Source organism: Colletotrichum graminicola, assembly GCF_000149035.1.
Source record: "Colletotrichum graminicola M1.001 genomic scaffold supercont1.24, whole genome shotgun sequence".
Taxonomy (NCBI): Eukaryota; Fungi; Ascomycota; class Sordariomycetes; order Glomerellales; family Glomerellaceae; genus Colletotrichum; species Colletotrichum graminicola.
In genome coordinates, this window is record NW_007361028.1 from 340,575 (window position 1) to 361,776 (window position 21,202).

General features: G+C 54.8%; 2 protein-coding genes across 2 annotated transcripts; both read left to right on the top strand.

The window, feature by feature from the left end:
- Positions 1-1,321: 1,321 nt before the first annotated feature.
- GLRG_06443 (uncharacterized protein) lies at positions 1,322-2,119 on the top strand (the record flags this gene model as incomplete). Its single annotated transcript, XM_008097128.1, has 1 exon — positions 1,322-2,119. The coding sequence occupies one exon, from the start codon at positions 1,322-1,324 to the stop codon at positions 2,117-2,119; it is 798 nt and encodes a 265-aa protein (XP_008095319.1).
- A 10,740-nt stretch (positions 2,120-12,859) lies between these two features.
- On the top strand, positions 12,860-14,518 carry GLRG_06444 (uncharacterized protein; the record flags this gene model as incomplete). The annotated part of the gene is made up of 1 exon (XM_008097129.1): positions 12,860-14,518. The coding sequence occupies one exon, from the start codon at positions 12,860-12,862 to the stop codon at positions 14,516-14,518; it is 1,659 nt and encodes a 552-aa protein (XP_008095320.1).
- Between the last annotated feature and the right edge of the window lie 6,684 nt (positions 14,519-21,202).

Below are 21,202 nucleotides of genomic sequence, written 5' to 3' on the forward strand. Positions count from 1 at the left end.
CTATTTGATGGAAAAAGGTACAAGTGAAGGGGCGGGGGTCTGATGACTTTCAACGACAGGTTCTTGTTGGCGTGGGATGAGGATACGATGTAGCGTGTTCACCAGATGCCCCTTCCCCTTCCTTGACATCGCATGCCGTAGGACTGGTAGAGTAGGTTGAACCGGTCAATCAGTTGCAGATGCGCGCTGAACGGTGAGGCCTTGCTTCGCACCGCGTTCGACATCCGGTGCTCGACCGCTTGGGAGTGGGGGACAAAAGCCCGGGGTTCCGGGCCGGCTGTCGGAAGATATAAACCACCGCCGCTCGGGAAGACACCCCAGCGACACACGCACCCTCGATAACGATGATGGCCCTTTCCCCGTGTCCCATCGCGTGACAACGTGCCACAGTATCCCCCATCACGCCGCGATGAGGCCGGCGGGCGGCATCCGCTGACGCCGAACACCGGGACCCCGACTCGAGGCGCGGGCGGGCTTGCGGGGAACATGCTTGGATCTGTGGCCTGAGGTCGCGGCCGCCCTTACTCTGTACATCACACAACATCGCAGAAGGGGAAAGGGGAGGGGGTTGTCAGATCTTTCGGACCAATCTCGCTGGCTCATCAAGCCACAACGCTAGCTCGGCGTTTTCTTCTTCTTTTTTTTTTCTTTTCTTTTTTTGTGGTTTCCGGTCGGATCTGGGAACTACATGTAGATGAACAGCGTGCTCGGCCAGTCAGTCAGCCGAGTCAGCCCAGCCAAACCCCAGATCGTCATCCCATCCCCCCTCCCAATGATGCAGGAGCCCGATCGCCTGTTGAACAGGGACCAGCCGGTCTTTTCCGACTGTCGCGTAGTTTGCGTTGTCATTGTATTGTGGGATCTTACCGAATGCCACCGTTCTTACTTTTGGCTTTAATGCCACATGCCTGTCACTCCCCCCCGGATGTCAGAGGATGCTCATCGTCCGGGACAGCTCTCTGCCGCGGGATCGTCGGAATGTGGTCAGGCAGGCGGTCATGATTAGCCAGGTTCGAGTTCGCGTCCGCGATAGCCACGACAAACCCCCTCCCCAAAAACACTAGTGTGTTGCGGCTGATCGAACGGAAGCAGGCGTGCTTACGCCCGCCATCTGCCCATATTGCAGCCATTCAGCTACGATTGGTCGCCGACGACAGGTTAGCCAGCGTCTGTCTCACATCAGCCACCACGACCGCTAGCCCGAGACGTCGAAGCGGAATCTCTCGAGTCGGGCTGTCTGGATACCCCCCCCCCCCTTCTCGACACAGAAACACCAAAAGAACCTCAAACAGGAACCCTCTCGTCACCAACATCACACGCCATGTCTACCGTCACCGGTCTCGTCCCGCCCACGTCACAACCAACGGAGGAGGCCGCGGAGGAGCCGCCGACGGGTAGCCGCCGCCGCCACCCCTTCATGGCCCTCCCCCTCGAGCTCCGCCTCCTCGTCTGGGAGACCTTCGGCGCGGAGCCCCGCGTCTTCGAGTACAGGGAGGACACCCACCTCGTCAAGCCCGGGCGCGAACGCCGCCACGCGCGCCACGTCGGTCTCGGCGTCTGCGCCGAGTCCCGAGCCGCGGTCCGGGCCCTCCTCCGTCCCTTCCCCCACCCCCTCGACGTCCAAAAGGGAGCGGTCCCGTCCGTCCCGTCGCCGCCGGCGTACGTCCCGGCCTCCGACATCGTCTACCTCCCGCCGCTCGTGTACCGCAGCCGCGTCGGGGCCTGGGACTCCCCCTGGACGACGAAGCCAGGCCTCAGGAACGTCGGGCTCCACTGGTCCGTCCTCCCGGACGAGCGCCGCATCGCCGAGGCCCTCCGGGCGTGCGCGCGGTGCTTCACCGACATGGCGAGGCTGTTCGTCTTTGTCGAATTCAGACCGCTCCCGCGGCCCGCGGAGGAGGAGGCCGGGGACGGCGGGGTCGTGAGGCTGCTGGGCCCCGCGGAGGACGAGTTCCGGCTGCCGCAGCTGTTTTCCGAGGCGCGCGGGCTGGTGGACGAGTTTTGGACGTGGGGCGAGCTGAGGGTCGCCTTCGAGAGGGTGAGGAGGGGGATGAAGGGGATGCCGGAGGTGGAGGGCGTTCTGTACTGCAGAGAGGCGGAGGATGTTCTTGGTAATTGATCTGGGGGGAGGGGGTTCGAATAAGAAAGCTTTCTTTGACAGCTCCGATCATTCAAGTTTCTGTCTAGTGGGGATTCTTATGACGATTTCGGGGTGGCTAGACGTGGCGATGTTGCACAAAGCTTGATTCGTGATGAATATATGACCCTCTTATGACGAAATAGTATGAAGACACCGATATCATATTGTTGGCCAGGCAAGTTAAAGGCCATAAGTTCTTGTCGTTTTCCGATTGCAACTTCTGGTGTGAAACATGCCACATCACGCATCCAACTTGTGATTGAAGTTTTCATGGGTACTGGGCCCATGTGGCGTTGTCTAGGCTTATAGATGCCGTTGGCCGGGACGGCGCGACACGCTGGGCCCCGCTCCGCACACAACCCGACCCCGATATCCACTCATCCGGGTGCCGGCGCTCCGCTCGGGACCACCGACCCGATGAACCGGTCAGCGCAACGACATATCACACAACGACCCCAGCCTTGAAAGCACGCTCGGAGACTCGGGGGTACACGCACGAAAAGCGAGTGAAGATTTATGAAGGCAAACTCCTTCCTCCGATCCACACCCTCGTGCACGTCCGCTTGTCCCGTGGATTCCCGGCAACCCCACCTTGTGGAAGGTTGTGTGTTCGTAGTCGTCACAAGGGAGAGACTGTCTTCTTGCCCGAGTCAAAGACGGCGTGTTCAAAGATCATCAGCCTCGATGTTGTTGGTTACCCATGTCTCTTGCTTCTACAGAAAGCCCGCGCCACGTTCACGGTCTCCCAGATTCGAGCAGGACAGACATACACACCATGATATATCATATCTGCCGGGTCCTTCAGCAATGTAACGCCAGTATAAATGACAAGGCTACACACCGCCAGCCTAGTACCATTGAGTGGAGCAGCAGGACACATACACCTGTTACCGCCCAGACTTCAAGAAGGCTTTAGCAACTCGGTCAACCCGCCGACCTCGAGCAACCTCCACACCATGGCCCTTCCATCACTGTGCACAAAGAATACCCCAGCCTGTCTCACGGCCCCCCGGCGGAGGGTCTCGCGCGGGACTCGCCCAACCTGCCTCTCGTACGAGGAAACCAGCCCTTCTCTCCCCCACCCCCGCCATTCGCGTGCCCGGACGGTGACGGAAATCGGCTATTAGAAAAGTGCAGTGCATGCTAGATCCTCCCCCCCCGTGTACATGTTCACATACGTCAGCGGTTTCAGAGCAGCAACGAGGCTCATGTGGACCGTCCTGCGCGCGAAGTGGGAACTCGAGCGCGTGCGACAGCGAGTCTTGCATCAGATTCAGGGTCAAACCGGGGTAGAATTGAAAGTCCGGAGATCACGGAACCCGCCCCCCCCCCTTCCGCGACGATCAGCACACGCATGCCACGTTCAGAGAACATGGGGATCCAGACGAAGAACAGCCCCCGTTCACCCTTTCCCGTCGATGGCGATGGCGGAAGAAAAGAAACAAAAGTCCCCAGCGTAAAAGACATTTCTCCACCTTTTCTTTTCCTTGGATCACCTCCCCGCCAGAAAACGCCAGCCCCCCCCCCCCCCCCCCCCCCCAAACGTGGAATCTCACCAAGGAGAAAAGGCGTGCGGGAAACCCTAACCCTTGCCCCCGTCCGCCCTTCCATCACATCGAAAAACCTCCATCGGGATCGGGGGCGAAGCAAGTTGCCCAAGGATGCCCCCCCACCCCCCGGCGTCTCTCGCGACCTTTGCCAGATTCGTCCTGTCTCTCCGTCGAACGCCGGAGGCCGTTGAACGGCGGCGGCGGCGGAGCTGGCGGGGCCCTTCCCTAAGAGAACCTCGCAAGGGCCATCCAAGAAACGAAGGAATTGACCCAAGACAACTTTGTCTTGGAGACTGGAACCGGAAGAGGTAGAGAGTAGTTGGTTCGAACCCCGCCCCCCACCGATCGAAAATGGAGCTAGAGAGCAAACCATCTCCCTCCCGCGTGAAAGAAAAAAAAGGATAGAGCTGGTTTCCTTGCGTTAGGTATCCTACTTTCTCGAGCGCCATATCCTCACTCCATCGACGACATCTGGGTTTTATTTTATTTTATGAGTCGTGACCCTGTTCTCATTAGGCAAAATGTGGGAATATACGGGGTAATTGGGGTGTGTGGGTTTCTCTCTCTCTCTCTCTGTCTCTCTCTGTCTCTCTCTGTCTCGTCCCCCCGGGCCTTTGGTCTCACGATCATCGTGCCAAAAAGCTCAAATCCCGGAAAATCCACCCTCCTCCTTTCTCCACCCCCTTCTGAATGCCGAGATCACCCTCCCTTACATCGCTGGCTAGCTGACTCAACATGTTGGGGGCGCTCTTTTTCTCGTGGGATGACAAGTCACATGTAGGCCGCATTTTGATGCAGCAAGATGAAGATGCCTCCTCGATCGATCTCGTTTTTGGGACAAAAGCCACAGGCTTACCTTTGTGGGGCGGGGGAAAGGATAGATACAGCCACAACCACAACCACCATCACCACCCGGCCGTAGGGGAACCACCGCCGCTGCCGCCGGTCCTGTACTAGTATGTACACTACGTTACGGCAAGCCCCCTTTCAAGGCCACTCCCGCTAGCTTTCCCACCCCCTCAAAACGGTGAAGCACAGGGTTCCGGAAGCAGAGGCCAGACCACCCGGGCCGCATCGGGTGGACGACGGCCCAGCGTGCCTGCGCCGTGTGAGTGCCTGATGCTGCGTCCGTGGGGGGGGAGGCTGCTGGATGGCTGGCTGCATGCAGCTGGGCTAGATACGTGCCGCGCCGCACTGCATTTACCGGGAACTGCATAGCGAGCTTTCCGGTGTTAGTTGCCTGAAAAACATCCTCTCTAATCTCAACACAGAGTGCCCCCCCTTCTTCTCCATGGTCCCGCGTTTGAAGGGGGGAGGGCGGCGGCCTAGACAAGCAGTGTCATGCACCCCCTTGCGTCGTCGGATCTGCATCTTCGAACGGGCCGGTGCCGACGACCTCACCATCGCCGTCATAAATCAAGCTTATCAAACCATCCTTCGGCAACCAAGATTTCTGACCCGAACAACCCGGTTTGGTGTGTGTCTCGCTACAAGACCCCCTTTGGTCAGCCAGAACCTCAAAAGGCTGCAAGCGAAGCGCGGGAGCTTCACCATGACGAAGCGTATGTGTGTGTGTGTGACCGGCCATCCAGGGGAGGGGAGGGGCCGAGCCGAGAGTCCAGTTGTTCAAAAACGGCAATGCAAATTCAAGACGATGGGCTAAAAAGGCATCACCAACCGTACCTAGCGGGAAAGGGGGAAAAGTTGGACATGCTGAGAGAGATGGAAAAAAATAAAACAAAATAAAACAAAATAAAATGCCCACGTCTGGCTGTGATTGGCGACGGAGGGAAGCGTGTAAGCTCACCTGGGAAGGGAAGGGGGGGGGTACTAGACAACGACGACGTATACGGCCGGTGTGGCTGCCCGATAGTAAATCACGGCTAGTGGCGTCTGCAAGTATGGACGACGCCCCCAGCTCTCCTTACAGCCGCCAGGTCAGATCGAATGAAAAGGGCCAGGTAGGTGGGCGCTGGGAGAAACCGAGCTCGCCCGATTCGGCAACACGCGACTAGGCCGTTGTGTTCTGGACACACATCGCACAAGAGAGAGAGAGAGAGAGAGAGAGAGAGAGAGTACGAGGGGCTGAGATGCTACAGCGGCCGCAAGGGCCCGCGATTGCCCCGGAACCTTGGACGACCAAAAGCTGTGACAGTATCCAAAACGAGATGACTTGAGCTGTGATATATACGGCAAAGCACACGCAGCTGCGGGTTGCCTCCTCCGACTGAAGTGTCGAGGGTGCGTGAAGAGACCAGAAACCGGGATATCTCTGGCATCAAACCAGGCCACCTGCGTGCGGACACCAGGGGGATAGCCAGCGACCCCGAAATAAGCTCTTGAGTGAATACTGGAAAGAAAGCCAGAAGACATGTCGCCTCCAGCGGGTCCCCCCCCCCCCCCCCCCCCGCGGCTGTAGAGGGCCTGGGCTACTTGTTGACATAAGATTTCGCAAGTCACAAACATCCGACAGAGCTGCGCATCCAAGGCGGTACACAAGGACACTCCAAGTACAGTCATCAAAGCGCTTGTGTGAGGAATTCATGTGCGGGGGACATGGGAAGCCCGGTCAAGCTCGGGCCCTCTGAAGGAAACGGGAGCAGAAGTTCCTGCAGAGAGATGCACCTATATTACACGATGACTGGAGTGGAGAAGAAGAGAAAGAAGAAGAAAAAAAGCGAATGAAAAGTTGAGACTGGGGCGCAGCGTCGCCTGAAAACTCTCATTCGGCCCTAGTACGTGTTACCACAGCCCAATGGGAAGAGAGCCAGAAGTAGGCATTGATGACCAAAAAGAAGAAAAGAAACGAAAAACCACACCACCATCGGTTGGCATGCCGCCTTGATAGAAGTAACGACATATACTACTAGACACCGGGGCGGGCCTTGTCGTTGGCTGCATCCGGATGCAGAGGTGTAGCATCCGAAGCTCATGTACCGTACGTAGTGTACGTAGTGTACCGTACAAGAGAGTGTTCGGGCGGCGAGTCTATGCCGAAAACGGGTAGGGTTGCTGTTGATGATTCAGCAGAAACTTGGTCCGCGCGAACTAGGTATGGTCAAGAGCGGTTCAGTCGTCAGTCACGTGGGAAATCTGGCCATGTTTGGGCACGATGCAACCGACGTTGCAGCAGTGGTAGGCAATCCCGTGCCGGCCTGGATGATGAGACGGACGGCGAAGCCAGGCCCGCCATGTACTCTCGTTACCATGAGATGGGTGCAAAACCATCTCGGCACGGTGTACAGGGTAGTGGCGGTTTTCGGCCGTGGCATCATCGTTTGTAAACTACAAGTGAGGCTTGGGTAGATTACTTATCGCCATTTGTCCTGCAAGCGGGGCCTGTTGTAGGGGGTTCTAGCTCAGTCCGGGCGAACGTTGGAAAATCAAGAAGCGAGATCAACAAGGCCGGAGGTTTTTTTTTTTTTTTTTTTTTTTTTCAAAGCAAGGCTAGGAGGGGAAAACCCGTCACGCCTTGATTAAGACGGGCTGGTCAAAGCCAGTGGGGTCTGAGGTTTGGACCCTGCGCCCGGAGCGGTTTCTGTGTAGCGGCTGTATCGTCTCGTCACCCTATACCTATCATGCCGTACCGTACCTAAGCCATCGGTGGCTGACTTGTTAACCGAGAGCAAACCTTGCGGCTGTTTTCGGCAATGGTGTAAACATTTGTCGCAATGCTGCTCGGTTGCATGGATATAGGCGGAGACGGTGCAGATTGCACTCGGCGACTATTTGATCAGGGGGTCCAACTATCTCTTTCGGTCCAGTCGGAGAAATTGGTGCCTGGGAGGTCAAATTACGTCTTTTCCCCGCTAGCAACCCAAGAAAGTACCACAAAGTAAAAAAAAACGGAAGGGAAGGAGAGAAATAGAAAAAGAGAGGTCATGGCTCCAAGCCGAGAGGTGGCATCCCTGTTGGACACTTTGAGCTGGGGGCGAGCCGCAGATAAAGTCAATGTAGGAGACATCAACACTGGTCAAAAGCTTGGCCGTTTGTTTGTATGTATGTTACGACGGAGAATGATGAATGTCGAAAGAGGAGGCGTATACTCGGTATAATGTTGTTGATGACGTCGAGTGCAGAGACAAGCAGAGAGGTGTTGGACCGCGACGGTAATACAATACCAAAACCATGGTATTGTAATGTGTAATGAATGTACCATAATCGGGTCAGCCTGCTGCAGTAGTGAGGTCTCGGAAACCTCATCTGATGGTGACGAGCTTTGTGCCTTCGCATTAGCGGCGATGGTGAACAAGGAGACGGAGTCAGTCCTCCTGCCAGCGGGAGAGGAAACCGGTTCAGAGGAAACCGGTTCAGCGGCAGGTAGGCAAATGTCCTGTCAACAAAGCGACAGACAGGAGACGTTGACGCACGCTCGAGCCCGGATGCATGCATGCAAGCGAGAGAGAGAGGAGTGTCCAGGGTAGGGTGTCTGTCGCCGTTGATTGATAGTTGGGCGGTGGATAAGTCAAAGCTCTCGCGGTAATCATGGTCGATCATCAAGCTGTCTGTCACGTCGGATTAGGCGCACAGGCGCATTCTGCGCGCCGGAGGAGCTCGAAACGTGCCTTACTCCGAGGCATGGGGGGGGACCGTACGACTATTCGTACTCAGTCAGTATATCCGTACTCCGTACGAATACTTACTATGTAAGATGCCCTACCTAGTAGGTGGTGTACCAAATGCTACCTATAGTAACGTCGTCGCCCAGGGCTCGTGGGTACGATGTCGTGCATGGCATCGTTGCTCACTCAATATTAGTATGCACATGATGGGTGAGATCCATGGTTCGTTGATCGACTAGTTAGTTAGTTCTACCGGCGAAACACGTCAGGTGACGGTGGGTATCCTATATGAAAGGGGGGGGGGGGGGGGGGGGGAAGGGAGGCATTTTTGTCTTTTTTGATTTGCTTGGGTCGGATGCGCCGTGTCGCTGGGTGTGTGTGTGTGTGTGAGTGTATCTGGACTGGTGAGAAATGACAGAATGTTGAGGTGATCGTCTGGTCGGTAATAACTCCGAGTCTGTTTGCGAAAAGGTTTAACACGACATGACGAGGGTGGAAAGTGAACCACTGCGTACCGGTAGATGGTCAGGAGTGGCGGGTGGGTATCCGTACATGGAACTATACATAGTAAGTGTACCTATACTCGGTACCTTGGGTAGCATGCAATTAAGGCAGATTCGGCACGGATGCTCCATCAAAAGGTGGGAGGCAGATAGGCTAGTACGAGCCACTGAGTGCAGTGCAGGCAGACGGACAGGTAGATGGACGGGGGTATGATTGGCCGGCTGGCATTGGACGGAACCGCTCCGCTTGACGAGACTGTACTGTACTGGATTCGGAGGGGGCTCGAGAGCGGAAGCGAAAGGTTGGTTAGCATCCGGGAACCTGCATCGCAACCTATTAGGAATTCCGGCGATTGGTATGCCCCTTTCTCCCTTCTGTGCCGGTTTCCGGCCGAAGCGACAGACATCCCACCTACCTACCGCATGCCTAGTAGGTAAGTAGGTAGGTAGGTAGGTAGATAGGTAGATAGGCAATTGAGAGAGAGGTGAGGTGAGGCTGGAAGCGGTCATATTGGGATGCCCGGTAATTTTCGGGCGGCAGCTGTGGTGGGGCTCGCACACCTATCATCCCTAGCCGAAGCCAGGAAGAAACGAAACGAAACGGGCTAGTCCGAGTGACAGCCACTTGCAGTGTAGGTAGTGTGGTGTGTGTAGTGAGCGTAGTGTATGTGCTCGGTAGTGAGTGAGTGTATCCGAGGCACGGGTTTGAAGGAAAACGTGTTTGGGAAGTGACTGCAAGACTAGTGTAGTAAGAGATGGAAGAAATAACACACCTGACGGGAGGGGCCGGCCAAAAAGCAGGGGAGGGGGGAAGAAAGATGGAGAAGAAGAAATGTTTCACCTCTCAAGAGGATTTGATTGATGGACGGGCTCATTTGGTGATTTGGTGATTTGATGCATAGGGGGCAAGAAGGATCCTTGCCCCGCGCGCATCTCTTGCTGCTTCTGTATGTCGCGGCCTGCTCCTGCTCCTGCTCTTGCTCCAGTAGCAAGCAGGCCAGTAAGTAAAGTAGGAGGGGGTTGCAGGTCATGGCAGAGCAGGGCAAGGAAGGGCAGAGCAGGAGCAGGAGCAGGGTTGATGTCGTCGTCGTCGTCGTCGTCGTCGTCGCGCTCGTGCCCTTTTTCTTCCGTGCCACTGCAAGTCAGCCAGTGGCTTGCTTGGGGGGGGTTCGGGGAATCATTTAACAAATCGTCTAGAGAGAGCATGGGTAAGAAGGAAAGGAAAAGGAAAAGGAAAAGAGGCTGCTTATTGTTACGTTATTCCTGCTTTTGCGTGTGCCGTTTGTGACTGGTGCTTATTTTTGTCAGGGAAACCGGGCAAGTACCCTTGGTGTGTGGGTGTGGGTGTGGGTGTGGGTATGGGTGTGTATCCGTGCGGCAGCAGGAACCTCAGTACCGCGTACCTTCCCCCTAGGTACACACGGCAAGGGCAGGGAAGGACAGGGGATGACCAGGAAGGAAAGGATATAGCCATCCAATTCACGCCTGCCCAAAGGCAAGGGTAATGAAGGTAGGCAGGAAGGTACGAGACGAGATGGGTGTTCCTTCCTCATTTTCCCATCTTGTGTTGAATGCATGCTGTGCTGCTAGTTCCTCACGATTGTGTCAAAGCCCAATGTTCCAATTTACCCCCTCAAGAAACATACCCAGTAACAACGTCCGAGAGCCCTGCAAAGCATCCCTGTCCGGCCATGAGAGCATAGGACCCCTGCCACTTTCTAGCTGTGCCCACCCACCCACATGAACTGAAAGGTCGAATGGTCGTGTCCCGACCTCGAGCTGACTGACGACTACCGAGGACCAGTGTCCAAGTATCTAGTAGTAATACTATCTAGTAGCAATACTACTGTACGTATTCAATGTCCATGTCAATGTCAATGACCAATACCTGCCTGCCCAGCCAGCATCCAGCCTTTGGTTTCTGACCGTCTTGGACCACCTACTTTATTCCACAGCACCTTGTACAGCGTCCAGTGTCCCCCGTCCTAGGGCGCACCGCACCTACCCCGTCAGCCATTTCCATCAGGACGGCCCCACCCGTCAACCCCCACCTCCAGTTGCCTCTCCCGTCCGCCCACAGCATTAGACTCCACACTCCTGCGTCTGCTGGTTGCGAGCATTGCATGGTCGGCCGTGGAGACGCATGTAGCACCTGGTTGACGCGAACTTCCGGGTACGTACCTACGTAGTACCTGTAGATGCTTTTCCTTTTTCTTTTGTGTGGCTTCGTCTAGTCTAGTCTAGCTAGCCTCTTTTCTTTTCACTTCCCGTCTCACTAACTACGTCGTATGTTATGTCCTGTCTGTCCTATCCTGTACGACGCATCGGTCGTCGTGGAGGTGTGTATTCGCGTCTACCTACCTACCTACAATACCACCTGTGTATCGTATATACAGATACTACTGCCTGCGATACTACGCATGCTCGAGTGTTGCCATTGTAGCCATGCATGTCCTACCTAAAGCTCTCGGGCTCGGAGAGCTGTTGTTTTCTTCGCCTTTTTTTTTTTCTTTTCTTTCCTTAGCAACAGGGACGATGTCATCCCGTCCCTCACCCACTCCCGCTCCCACTGCTTTCCACTCCTACTCCCACGTCCACAAGCTTGAACCTCGTCTCGTCGACTACAAAACCCACCCAAAGAATGACTGAGAGAATGAGCAAGAGTGAGGGACACCCACACCCATATCCCACCCCCCCGCCAGCCACATCTTGCTTCCCCGGTGCCTCTGCAGCTCGGCATGGACATATGGACCTGGACCTGGATCTGGCCCCTCGACCCGATTCTCTGACCCGGTGGTGGCTGCATCTGCATCTGCCCTGCTGCAATTGCATCTGAGCGCACCTACCCTACCCTCACGCCAACCCTACCCAATCCGTCACCTTCTCCAGTCGCCCTCGGCTGCTCAAAACTGGTACAGTAGTACAGTACCGTACCTGCCTTGCCTTTGTCCCACCTCCGTCTGTGTGTTTCAACACGCCACGAACATATCTTAAAGCCTTCACCTCTCTCTCCCGTCTCTTTCCATCTCGAGTCCGTGTCCTCCTTTTCCCTCCCAACTGCCTCTAATCTAACCTTGCCCTACCTCTCTCGCGACTCTGCTGATCTTCGGTCGCTTTCTTTCTCGTCTCTAATTCTTCATCCAAACTCTCAATTCCTCCATCGACCCCTCTAGCTTCCTTCACCTCTCACCCAACAATAACAACAACAACAACAACCCAGCCCTCACCCGAGCAGCCGACACCGACCACCGCTGTACCTCCTTTCCGGCCGTCCGTCCTTTCTTATTCCTACCGGGTGTCTCGCTTCCTTGGCTCTCTCTTTCTTTCTCTCTCCATCGGTTTTTCCCATAGAGCCAATCACCCAATCAATCCCCTGCGACCCCCCCCCCTCTCCGTCGACTCCGAATTAGGGGTGCTCGCCATATATATTGCGCCGCATCTCACACTGCCTAGGTGCTTGTCTCACCCCAAGAGAAAGTGCCGTACGACCTCGAACGCATAACCGCGACCTACGCCCAACCATCCCATCTCCTTCTCGGCCAGCTTCTCCTCGAGATCCATTCGCTCGCCTCCTGCCCTTCATCACGCCCCGGCAGCTGCTTCGCAGCAAAAAAGGGACCTAGCCTCCCCCGTGTCCGACACCTCGCCTTGCAGCGACCCTGCTCTCACGTTGCACTTGGTGCTCGCTCTCTGCTTTCAATCAGCCGGCTTACTGAGACTCGATTCACTCCTCCATCCCGGCTGCTCCTGCCTTCCTTCGTGGCCGCCGAGTCCCCTGTACAACTGTCACCTTGCTTCCATTTCAGTCAGTGCTCGAGCACATAGGCCGACGCACTTCCCTCTCCCTCTTCCTGCTTGTCTGCGCCTTCCCTCCTCAGTTTCCATCTAGACAAAACTCTCTCTCACACACAACGTCAAATCTTGTTGTTGTTGTTCTCACATCCCGCCGTTGTCTGCGCACGGTTTCCGCTCTTCGATATAAACACGCCGATTGGTGAGTACACGCTGCCCTACTTCTCTCGATTCATATCCGAGCGCCAAAGCTTACAAAACTTTCTGAACATCAGACAAACCCGCCAGTAGCCGTCATCGGCCTCGCCCATAATGCCCAACAACTTTGATCGCCTGGAGAAGCTCTTCAGAAAGAGGGATTTCTCAATTGAGACAAACTCGTCAATGCCCGAGTCGTCTGGGTCCCGAACCGCCTCGTTGGACCAAAGCTTCCCTCAACCATCCTTCATTCGCCCGCGCGTCTCTCGCATGAAGGCCAGAGAGGAGCGCATCATGGCTGCCCAGAACGAGAAGCGTGCTCAAAGTCTGCCTGAATCTCCGTCCGAGCGCGTGTCAATACACGTCTCCCACCTGAGCACCTCCAGCATGTCGGCCATCACTCTCCCGGTCCGCTCCTTGTCGCTCAGCCACAGAAGAGAGGGTAAGTCGATCACCAGTCTGCGCGGCTTTGACTTCCCTTGCCCCCCTTCATCCCTTTCCCCGGCTTCGCCATTCGGTACTGCGTCGACGCCGGGCACTTTGCCCCCATCGTACAAGGTTTTCCCCGAGCACCGCCACAGCTCCTCTGTCATCCAACCTCCCACCAGATCCGACACCCCACCCTCTTCGGACTACGAGGATGACTCGAGCATAAAGGGCTCTCACAGCCGCCCGTCCTCTTCTCTCAGCAGAGACCTCCCGACGCCCGCATCATCACCGGAAATGAAGCCTGTACGCGATGGGCAGTCGAGAGACTTCGCCGACCTCAGTCTGGCCAAGAGAAAGGCAACTGCTGACACAATCCGACGACGGAGAGAGGAGAAGGCGGCGGCGTTCCGTCGTTCTCAGGGTCACTCGAGAACCCCCCGGTCCATCACCTCTGCCACTCAGATCCTCAAAGGCGGAGACGTGACTGATTTCTATACCCTTTCCGACGACGATATCCTCGAGGAGGAACCCGAGCTCGCGGGCGCCCTGGACTCGCCGATGGTGGCACCGGCGCCTCTGCGCTTCCCACCCTCCCCGCCAACCCCGTCATCTACGTCCTCATCCTTCCGCGCCAAGCGAAGGACCTCGTCCATTCACACCGACGACGTTGCCAAGGAGGGCGCGCTTCAGGCCGCGCAGATCGCAGCCAAGCACAAGTTTGACCTGGTTTACATAGTGAACCTGTGGCCCGAGGGTGCTTCGGAATCATCATCCCCCACATCTCGCTTGTCAATGGACTTCTCTTCGTCGTCGTCTTGTTCTTCTTCTGCCCCTTCTTCAAGACCAACTAGCATGAGGACCTCGCTGCTTGGCCCCATGGACGGGCCAATGGTGGACTCGGCCCCGGGCATGACCGGCCGCCTCCTTGCCGCCTACGGACTGTCCAACCTCACAAGCCCTTTCCGCATCTCGGCAACTGTTCAGTCCAAGATCTTGAAGCAGGAGGGATGGATGGAATACCGCTGCGACGACGCGCAAGCCGGCGAGTTTGCGCGAGGTTACGGACACGCTTTCCACACCCACACAGGCCGCAGAAGCTCTTCGGGCTCTCGCAGCCCAGCTGCTAGGGACGTCTCTCGGAATGACCACGGCATCGTCTTCGCCGCCTATCGCTACCCCGGCAAAGATGGTCGCGTCGTTGGGTGTAGCAAGGAAGAACTCGAAGCACTGCGCGTGGATGCCGAGGGACTCGTTGACTACCTCGTCGCAATTCACAAGGCACGACGCCTTCGGGACCCCATGACCCTACAGACGCTCATGGACGAAGATGTCACGAGTTCGTAAAAGGACCGTGTGTCATTCTTCAAGACGGCTGAGCAACGACCGTTTTCGGTTCACGTCAAACGCGACAAGAGACGGACAATTCGAAATGATAAATGACGCATCACTCCTTGAGACACTCCCCCCCCTGCTTATTTTTTTCTTTTTCTTTTTTTCATCCCTGTATGGTCGGATTGAATTTACGCATTTTTGCAATCCATTTTCTTTGATATGATACCACATGGGGACAGCGTTGTCATTTGGCACAAAAGGACACACTTGGTTACCATTCACACGCCTCGGGCGCTTTCCGTTGGTTCCTGGCTGTTCTTTACATGGCGGGAGAGGAAACTCTCAGAGTTGTGATGAGGTGGATTCGGCAGGTTTGAGGAATACTAAACGGGCTCATGGGTCGTCATACTCTGTCGTAGCAATTGGACATGATCCATAATCAAAATAAAATCTCACGAAGGCTCCAATCCACCTCTTCCAATCGATGCCGTGTATCTGGCCACGCAACAGCATCCGAGTGTACGCAGTCCTCGGCTTTACGAGTCGAATGGTGATTTTTTTTTCCAACTTTTTATTGGTCCGATAGTTTGGAAACTTTGCTTTGACCCTCAAACTTTGGGATCAGCAGTCTTCGTTCATCCGAGCAAACAACAAGCCAGTCATGAGTCAAACGAAACTGTTTGGTTGAGCTTGGAGGGTGAGTGAGCTCAGTCAGCGTTGGCACCCCGAGTAATGATTGTGCATGTGAAGTTTTTTTGCCCCTCCCCCCTCCAAAGGGAGAGTTGTCATGACGTGGTAAACCGATTCCACTGGCAGGGAAGGTTGGGGGGGAGGCTGTGGGCTTCTGGGCTTCCAAACACCGGGGAACCCTGTTGAGGCTTTTCCCGCCACGACGATCTCTTTGGTTGTGTGTGGCGAGGGAAGGGGGGGAGAGCCCCGGTTGGTGGTGCTGTCGTGCGGCGCTTTGAACCTGCCAAATGCAGGGTTCGGGGCACACGATTCCAACTACGGGAACCCCGTCGGCGCGCGCGCGTTAGAGAGAGACGGTGGGAACATGTCGTCAACGCGATAGATGCTAAGGGTAGAAACTACTGCACGAGGAAGACGCTAGGCCGTGGGCAACGGATACACCGCGTCTGCGAAATGCACGCACACACACACGGTCCAAAGCCCGACGGCGTGCAGCTAGTTTGAGCATCTTTGCATCCGTCTCTCATACCATACAATGGGGGCGGGGGGTTGCCATTGATGGGACAACAGCTTGTTATTGAGTTACTGCAGGGGGGGCTTTGTGAAGTTGCTTATTCTCTCTCTCTCTCTCTCTCTCCGGCCGTGGGATAGGATAGCGTTACCGCGGCAGGCAGGACGGCACGGCGGCGGCGGAGGACGGTGCCGGTGCATAGTCGGCGTCGGAATGGCGTGTGTATCTGTGTGTGTGTGTGTGAGGGGGAGGGGGGCTTGTTTACAGTCTCGGGTTTAGGGGTCCAGTAAGTAAGTGTACTACTATGTGTGTCTAAGTGCGTTGAGAAACGGGCTGGCTGCATTTCTAGTCCCTCAGTCGAAGCACTTTTTTTTTTCGAAGCTCGCATGATGCATCAGACTCCGGCGGTGGCAGTACTGCCTGAGATGGGCATGTTCTGAAGGGAGAGCAGCAGCGCGAGGGGGACGGCGCGGCGCGTCACAAGTAGGTATGCGTATGCAGGAGGGAGGGAATTACAGCGTGTTTTTTTTTTGTCCCTTTCTTTTTCCTATACCCCCCCCCCCCCCTATCCCTTGACCGTTTCCAGTCATTGTTGCAGCGTGTGTCTGTGTGTGTGCCTTGCATTACGCGCGAGCAAACCAGCAGTGGACGAAACAGGTCCAAGGGACACACACTGGTTGGTGTAGTTATCCCGTCGTCCACGGAACAGAACAGCCTGGCCTCCTCTCCCCCCGAGTCTCCCCGCTCGTTCGCTGCACGCTTGGACATTGGAGGGGCCGTCGAACGGGGTGGCGCCGGCCTTCTTTACTTGGATTGACACTGCCGGGGGCTAGCAGTCAACGGCGGCGGCGGCGCGGTGCTTTGACTTCGACGCAGGACTGGAAGGGGTCTTGTTTTGTTTTCTGAGGCATTTTACGTATCCATTGGTGTTGGTGGCTAACTCGTGACGGGCGGGGGGGTTGGGCCGACATGGACAGGGGGTAGGAAAGGCTCAGTACAACGGCGTGAGATTGATCTACAGCCACAATGCTCGACTTCCGGGGGCGATCACCAGGTGTCTTTCATTGGTCACTACGGATCTATCCCCCAAGTGCTTCGGACTCGGATGGGACCCCCCCCGGCTCCGAGCATGTCCGTGCCCTTTACCAGGTCATCCATCTATCATGGGCCGGGAGAGGCGTGATTGCGCCGGCGCTGGCGAAGTTTGAGCGGGTCGGGGGGAGAGGCTTGGGGGGCCTGTACGTCCGCGCGCGCGTCGGATTTAGAAAGTGGGAGGAGGGCGGTGCTGGGTTACCATGCCAGGGCAATGAGATTATACTTATAACACGGATAGTTATCTGCATAGTATTGGGTAGGGCTGGAAGGGTCAACCTAGGGGCAAGACGAACTGGATGTGTTTGGATGCGGCTAGTTGGCTCGGCCTCTGGCGGGGAGCGCCGGGCCCTGAAGGCCAACGTCGACGGACCGAAGGGGGTGGCAAGAAAAGCTCCGAGGCGGCGGTCGTGGCGCCGGGCTAAAAGGGATCGGCCTGTAAGCGCCAGTGACGACTCGACCAGCTCAACCAACGCCTGGCAACTGGAGGATAGCGCGACCTTCAACACTACGCATCTCACCTCACAAAGGAGGAAACCTCGCATGACGGAACGCATGACAATCATGACTAACATCCTGCGAGAGATCGAGGCCAGATTGACAGGCCGCGACATCACTTTAATGCCGAAATACTACCACAAGATAACTACTTTCATTAACATTCAATGGAAAGTAGATGGTGAGGTCACTATTTTCTCGGAGGGGGCACACTGTTACGCAAGCCCACAGGCTACACAAGCGGCCACTACTGGCAACACATGGATAGACAGATCAATCAAGATACATACACACCACCATACCCTGACAGTTGGTAGCACAACTGATGAGGATATAATCTAATAAGGATATAATCTAATAAGGATATAATCTAATAAGGATATAATCTAATAAGGATATAATCTAATAAGGATATAATCTAATCAGTATATAATCTTATGAGCATGTAATCTGATGGGTGTGTAATCCGATGCCGGCCAACGCCGGGTACCGTCCCGCGTTTAATTCTCCAGTCCGCCCGTCTCTGACCTAGAGGTCGACCATCGTCGCGCCTTCAGGCCAAGTGTTGTGTTTGCTACGAAGGCCAACCGCATCATACAAGACGGCCCTCTGCAGATTCCGTCACAAAGGCGTCAAAGACGTTGAAAAAGTTTCTGCCTCGAGACCATGTGATGGCTGGTAAGCCTGCCCGCTTGCCCGAGGCGCATGATCCCCCACCTGTCCGTATGCTCGGCTGGCAATGCAGGAGGAAAGAACGGGGATGATATGAAGATCGGGGGATGAAAGGAATCCACTTGTGTTTTTGGCTGCCTCGATGGCGAACAGTACACTTCCCGCCAAATTAAGCACTTGATCGACTACTATCAGCTGGGTGAATTGCCGTGCGGGAAGGGAAACCTTACGACACGCTGCGTAGGATGAGAAGTCACCACCTAGTTGGCTTGAAGTAGGCGTTTGGTAAAGACTTGCCATGAAGTAAAGCTCTTCGTTTTGGTCAAAGACAATGTCGTCGCCATCGTGGTTGAAGATAGTGACTGCTTTTAATAGTGCCTTAACGTGTTTGTGGCTCAGCCTTGCCAGATTGTCTGTCGGGAAAGACCATGGCGAAATATTGGATGAAATATCGGATGGCTTGAAGTTCGATTTGGTTACGCTGACCAGTTCAGGTTACTCTCGTGGTTGGGTCTGGCGCTTCTTTCTCTTGGGCTCTGTCTCGCGCTTTCGGCTTTTTACGCTCTGGCTCTTGGTCTTCAGTGTCCTCGTCCTCATCCTCTGATTGTCTGCTGTCGATGTGATCGTCAGTTTCAGAGGGTAGTCAGGTAGAGACTTGTTAGTCGTCTCCGTCGTCGCCTGTAGGCTGGCTTTGGCCTACGACCGGCAATCCGTTCTCCTCAGTCGAGAGTGACATGCTGTGCTGTTTGTCCGTGTCGCGGCCCTGTTTGGCTATGTAGTCTGTAATGTTTAGAAGATAGTTTAAAATAATGAGGTTAAATCTTCATGTTGCCGCAGGTAATATGTGATAGGTAATGGAGAAGCCTGCGTTTCTGATGGAGCGGGGAGGGCGGGTTGGGTCCCGACTATTAGTTGCCGGGAGCCGTTAATGCCGGGATATCGGCTTCGGATTCCATCCTATCAGGATGGCAGTTGCGTTACCGAAGCGTTGGGTTCTGCTAGCATGAATGGACGATTTATAGACGTACAACTACCCCGACGCTCGTCTGGTTCTTGCGCCCCAACAAGGGTCGCGTCTCCCGGTTATGATGTGGGATGGCGTGTATGTAGTTGCTTACATTTGCTTGCATCCCTCCATCTAGTGCCTGCCCCTTGGCTAGCTAGCTAACGTTAGCCCATTGTTAGCTTACACAGTACGCGGTGTTCAAGAAGAATCCGTTGGTGATCGGGAACCACGGACAAGTAGCCCGACAGTGGCCCATTTTGCTTCATCCACAATGGCAGCCAATTGTCAGCTGTCGGAAACAACGCTATCGATTTTTCAGCTGTCCAATGTTTCATGCCAGCATCTATTAGAAAGTGGCTTATATTCCTCTGGGCTGGGTGATACTGGCCAGGTCGGTAGCGGTGACGACGTCGCCAGTCATCAGGTCTTCAGCAGACGCCGTAGTCAGGTCGAGAGTGGCTGTATTGGCCTTGGCTGCGCTCGTCTCAGTCTTCTCTTTTCCGTCGGCGGAATTCGTCACAATTCGCGACTTAGGTTATCGTTGTAGTCAGGTACAAAGAAGTACAACTAGTGCAGAGGGGTGTGTAGTGTATGTTCTGATATGAATACGCAAGTAGGAATAGGTGGGAATATTGTGATTAGGTTTAATAGGCGTGGAGGAAGGTTTTTGAATGGATGAAGTCTAGCGAGAGAGGGAGAGAGAGAGAGATAGGATGTTGTTCTAGAGAGGGACAGTAGCGAGGCAATCAAGTGTCATGTTTTTTTTTACTCAGTTGACGTCTCTTCTTGACGCCTGCTTCTGGGGCACTCCTGTCAAGAGATGACTTTGAGACGAGAATCCTGATACTTTCATCTCATATTTCGTCCGCTCAACAAATGTGCGAATGCCCTCCCATTGAAGTCCGACTGTCGGCAGGCCTGTTCTCATTTGCCGTCTCGGCCCGTCCGTTTGACTGGGACACCTCAGAAGTAGTAGTTATTGAGGAGTCCTCCGTTGTTCCGGTAGCAAGTGTAGCCTGGTTCGCGCCCCCTGTTTCGCCGTTTGGCTGTGACGATCCTTCTGCTATGCCTGTTCTGGCGAGGCTGTTCTCGGTACCGTCAGCGTCTGTCTGGTCCCGCGTATTTTTGGCGGTGTCCTTTCTGGCTGCTTCCTTCCCGGATTCCTTTCGCTGCGCCTCGTTCTGGCGTCGGGCATTAAGCACTGCGCGGCGGATCAGCAAGTCTCTGCTATTGAAGAGACCGAAAGACTGAACGCCAGTTGTAATGACTTGACTGAGGAAGTGGCGTAATAATGTATTGTACTAAATGTATCCAAAGGGAATATTGCTAGTATAAAGAGCGAGAGTTGGTGATGATGTGGAGGTGTGGGAGGTAGGTATTGACATGAAGTTTCTTGCTGACGGTTCTTATAGATGGTGTTCTTTCTACGCTGAGGCAGATATGAACTCGTTCGCACTTTCCGACAAGTTATTACTTAGTCTCTGGCGCCTGCTTCTGCTTACACTGAAATCTTGGCATGAAAGGCCATCAACATTAGACACAAGGTAATAATTCATCTTATAATTAAAGAGCCCTTGAAAGTGGTTAGTAAGCTTCTGATGTGGACGAGGATGCGTTGCTATCATACAGTCACACTAGAGACCCATGATGGTTCATGGTCTGGGCAGTTTCTCTTTCCTGGAGGTGGGTTTGTTGAGCGGATAAAACATGAGATGAAAGTATCAGTATTCTCGTCTGGATTTCAGGAACTTGGAAGGTGTGCTGCATTTTAGCAACGGGGTGCTTGGTTTAAGTGAGCGTGAGTAGAGCCTTCATTCATCTTCTGACAGGAGTGCCCTAAAAGCGGACGTCAAGAAGAGATGTCAAGTTAATAAAAGAACATGACACTTGATTACATCTGTACCTACGCAGTTTAGTCCCCATACATAGCAATACATGAATCTACCTTACAACTCTAACCCTACCTATCCAGCGATTCCGACCTACCGAGAAGACGCCGACGTCGGTCAGTGAACACATTTCACGGGATCAATGCATGTACAGGAACCAGTTGATGAAAGGACAAAAGGAATCGAGGGCGTTAATTGAGTCTTGAGCTCTATTTTACAAGTGGTTCGACTGGGGATCCTTCCCCTAGATCGCGTCCCCTGGTGCTTCCCTCGGACCGGCGCAAAACCCTCGAGATTTCCTCACGCCTCTAGGAAAACAAAAAATTTCGGTATAGACA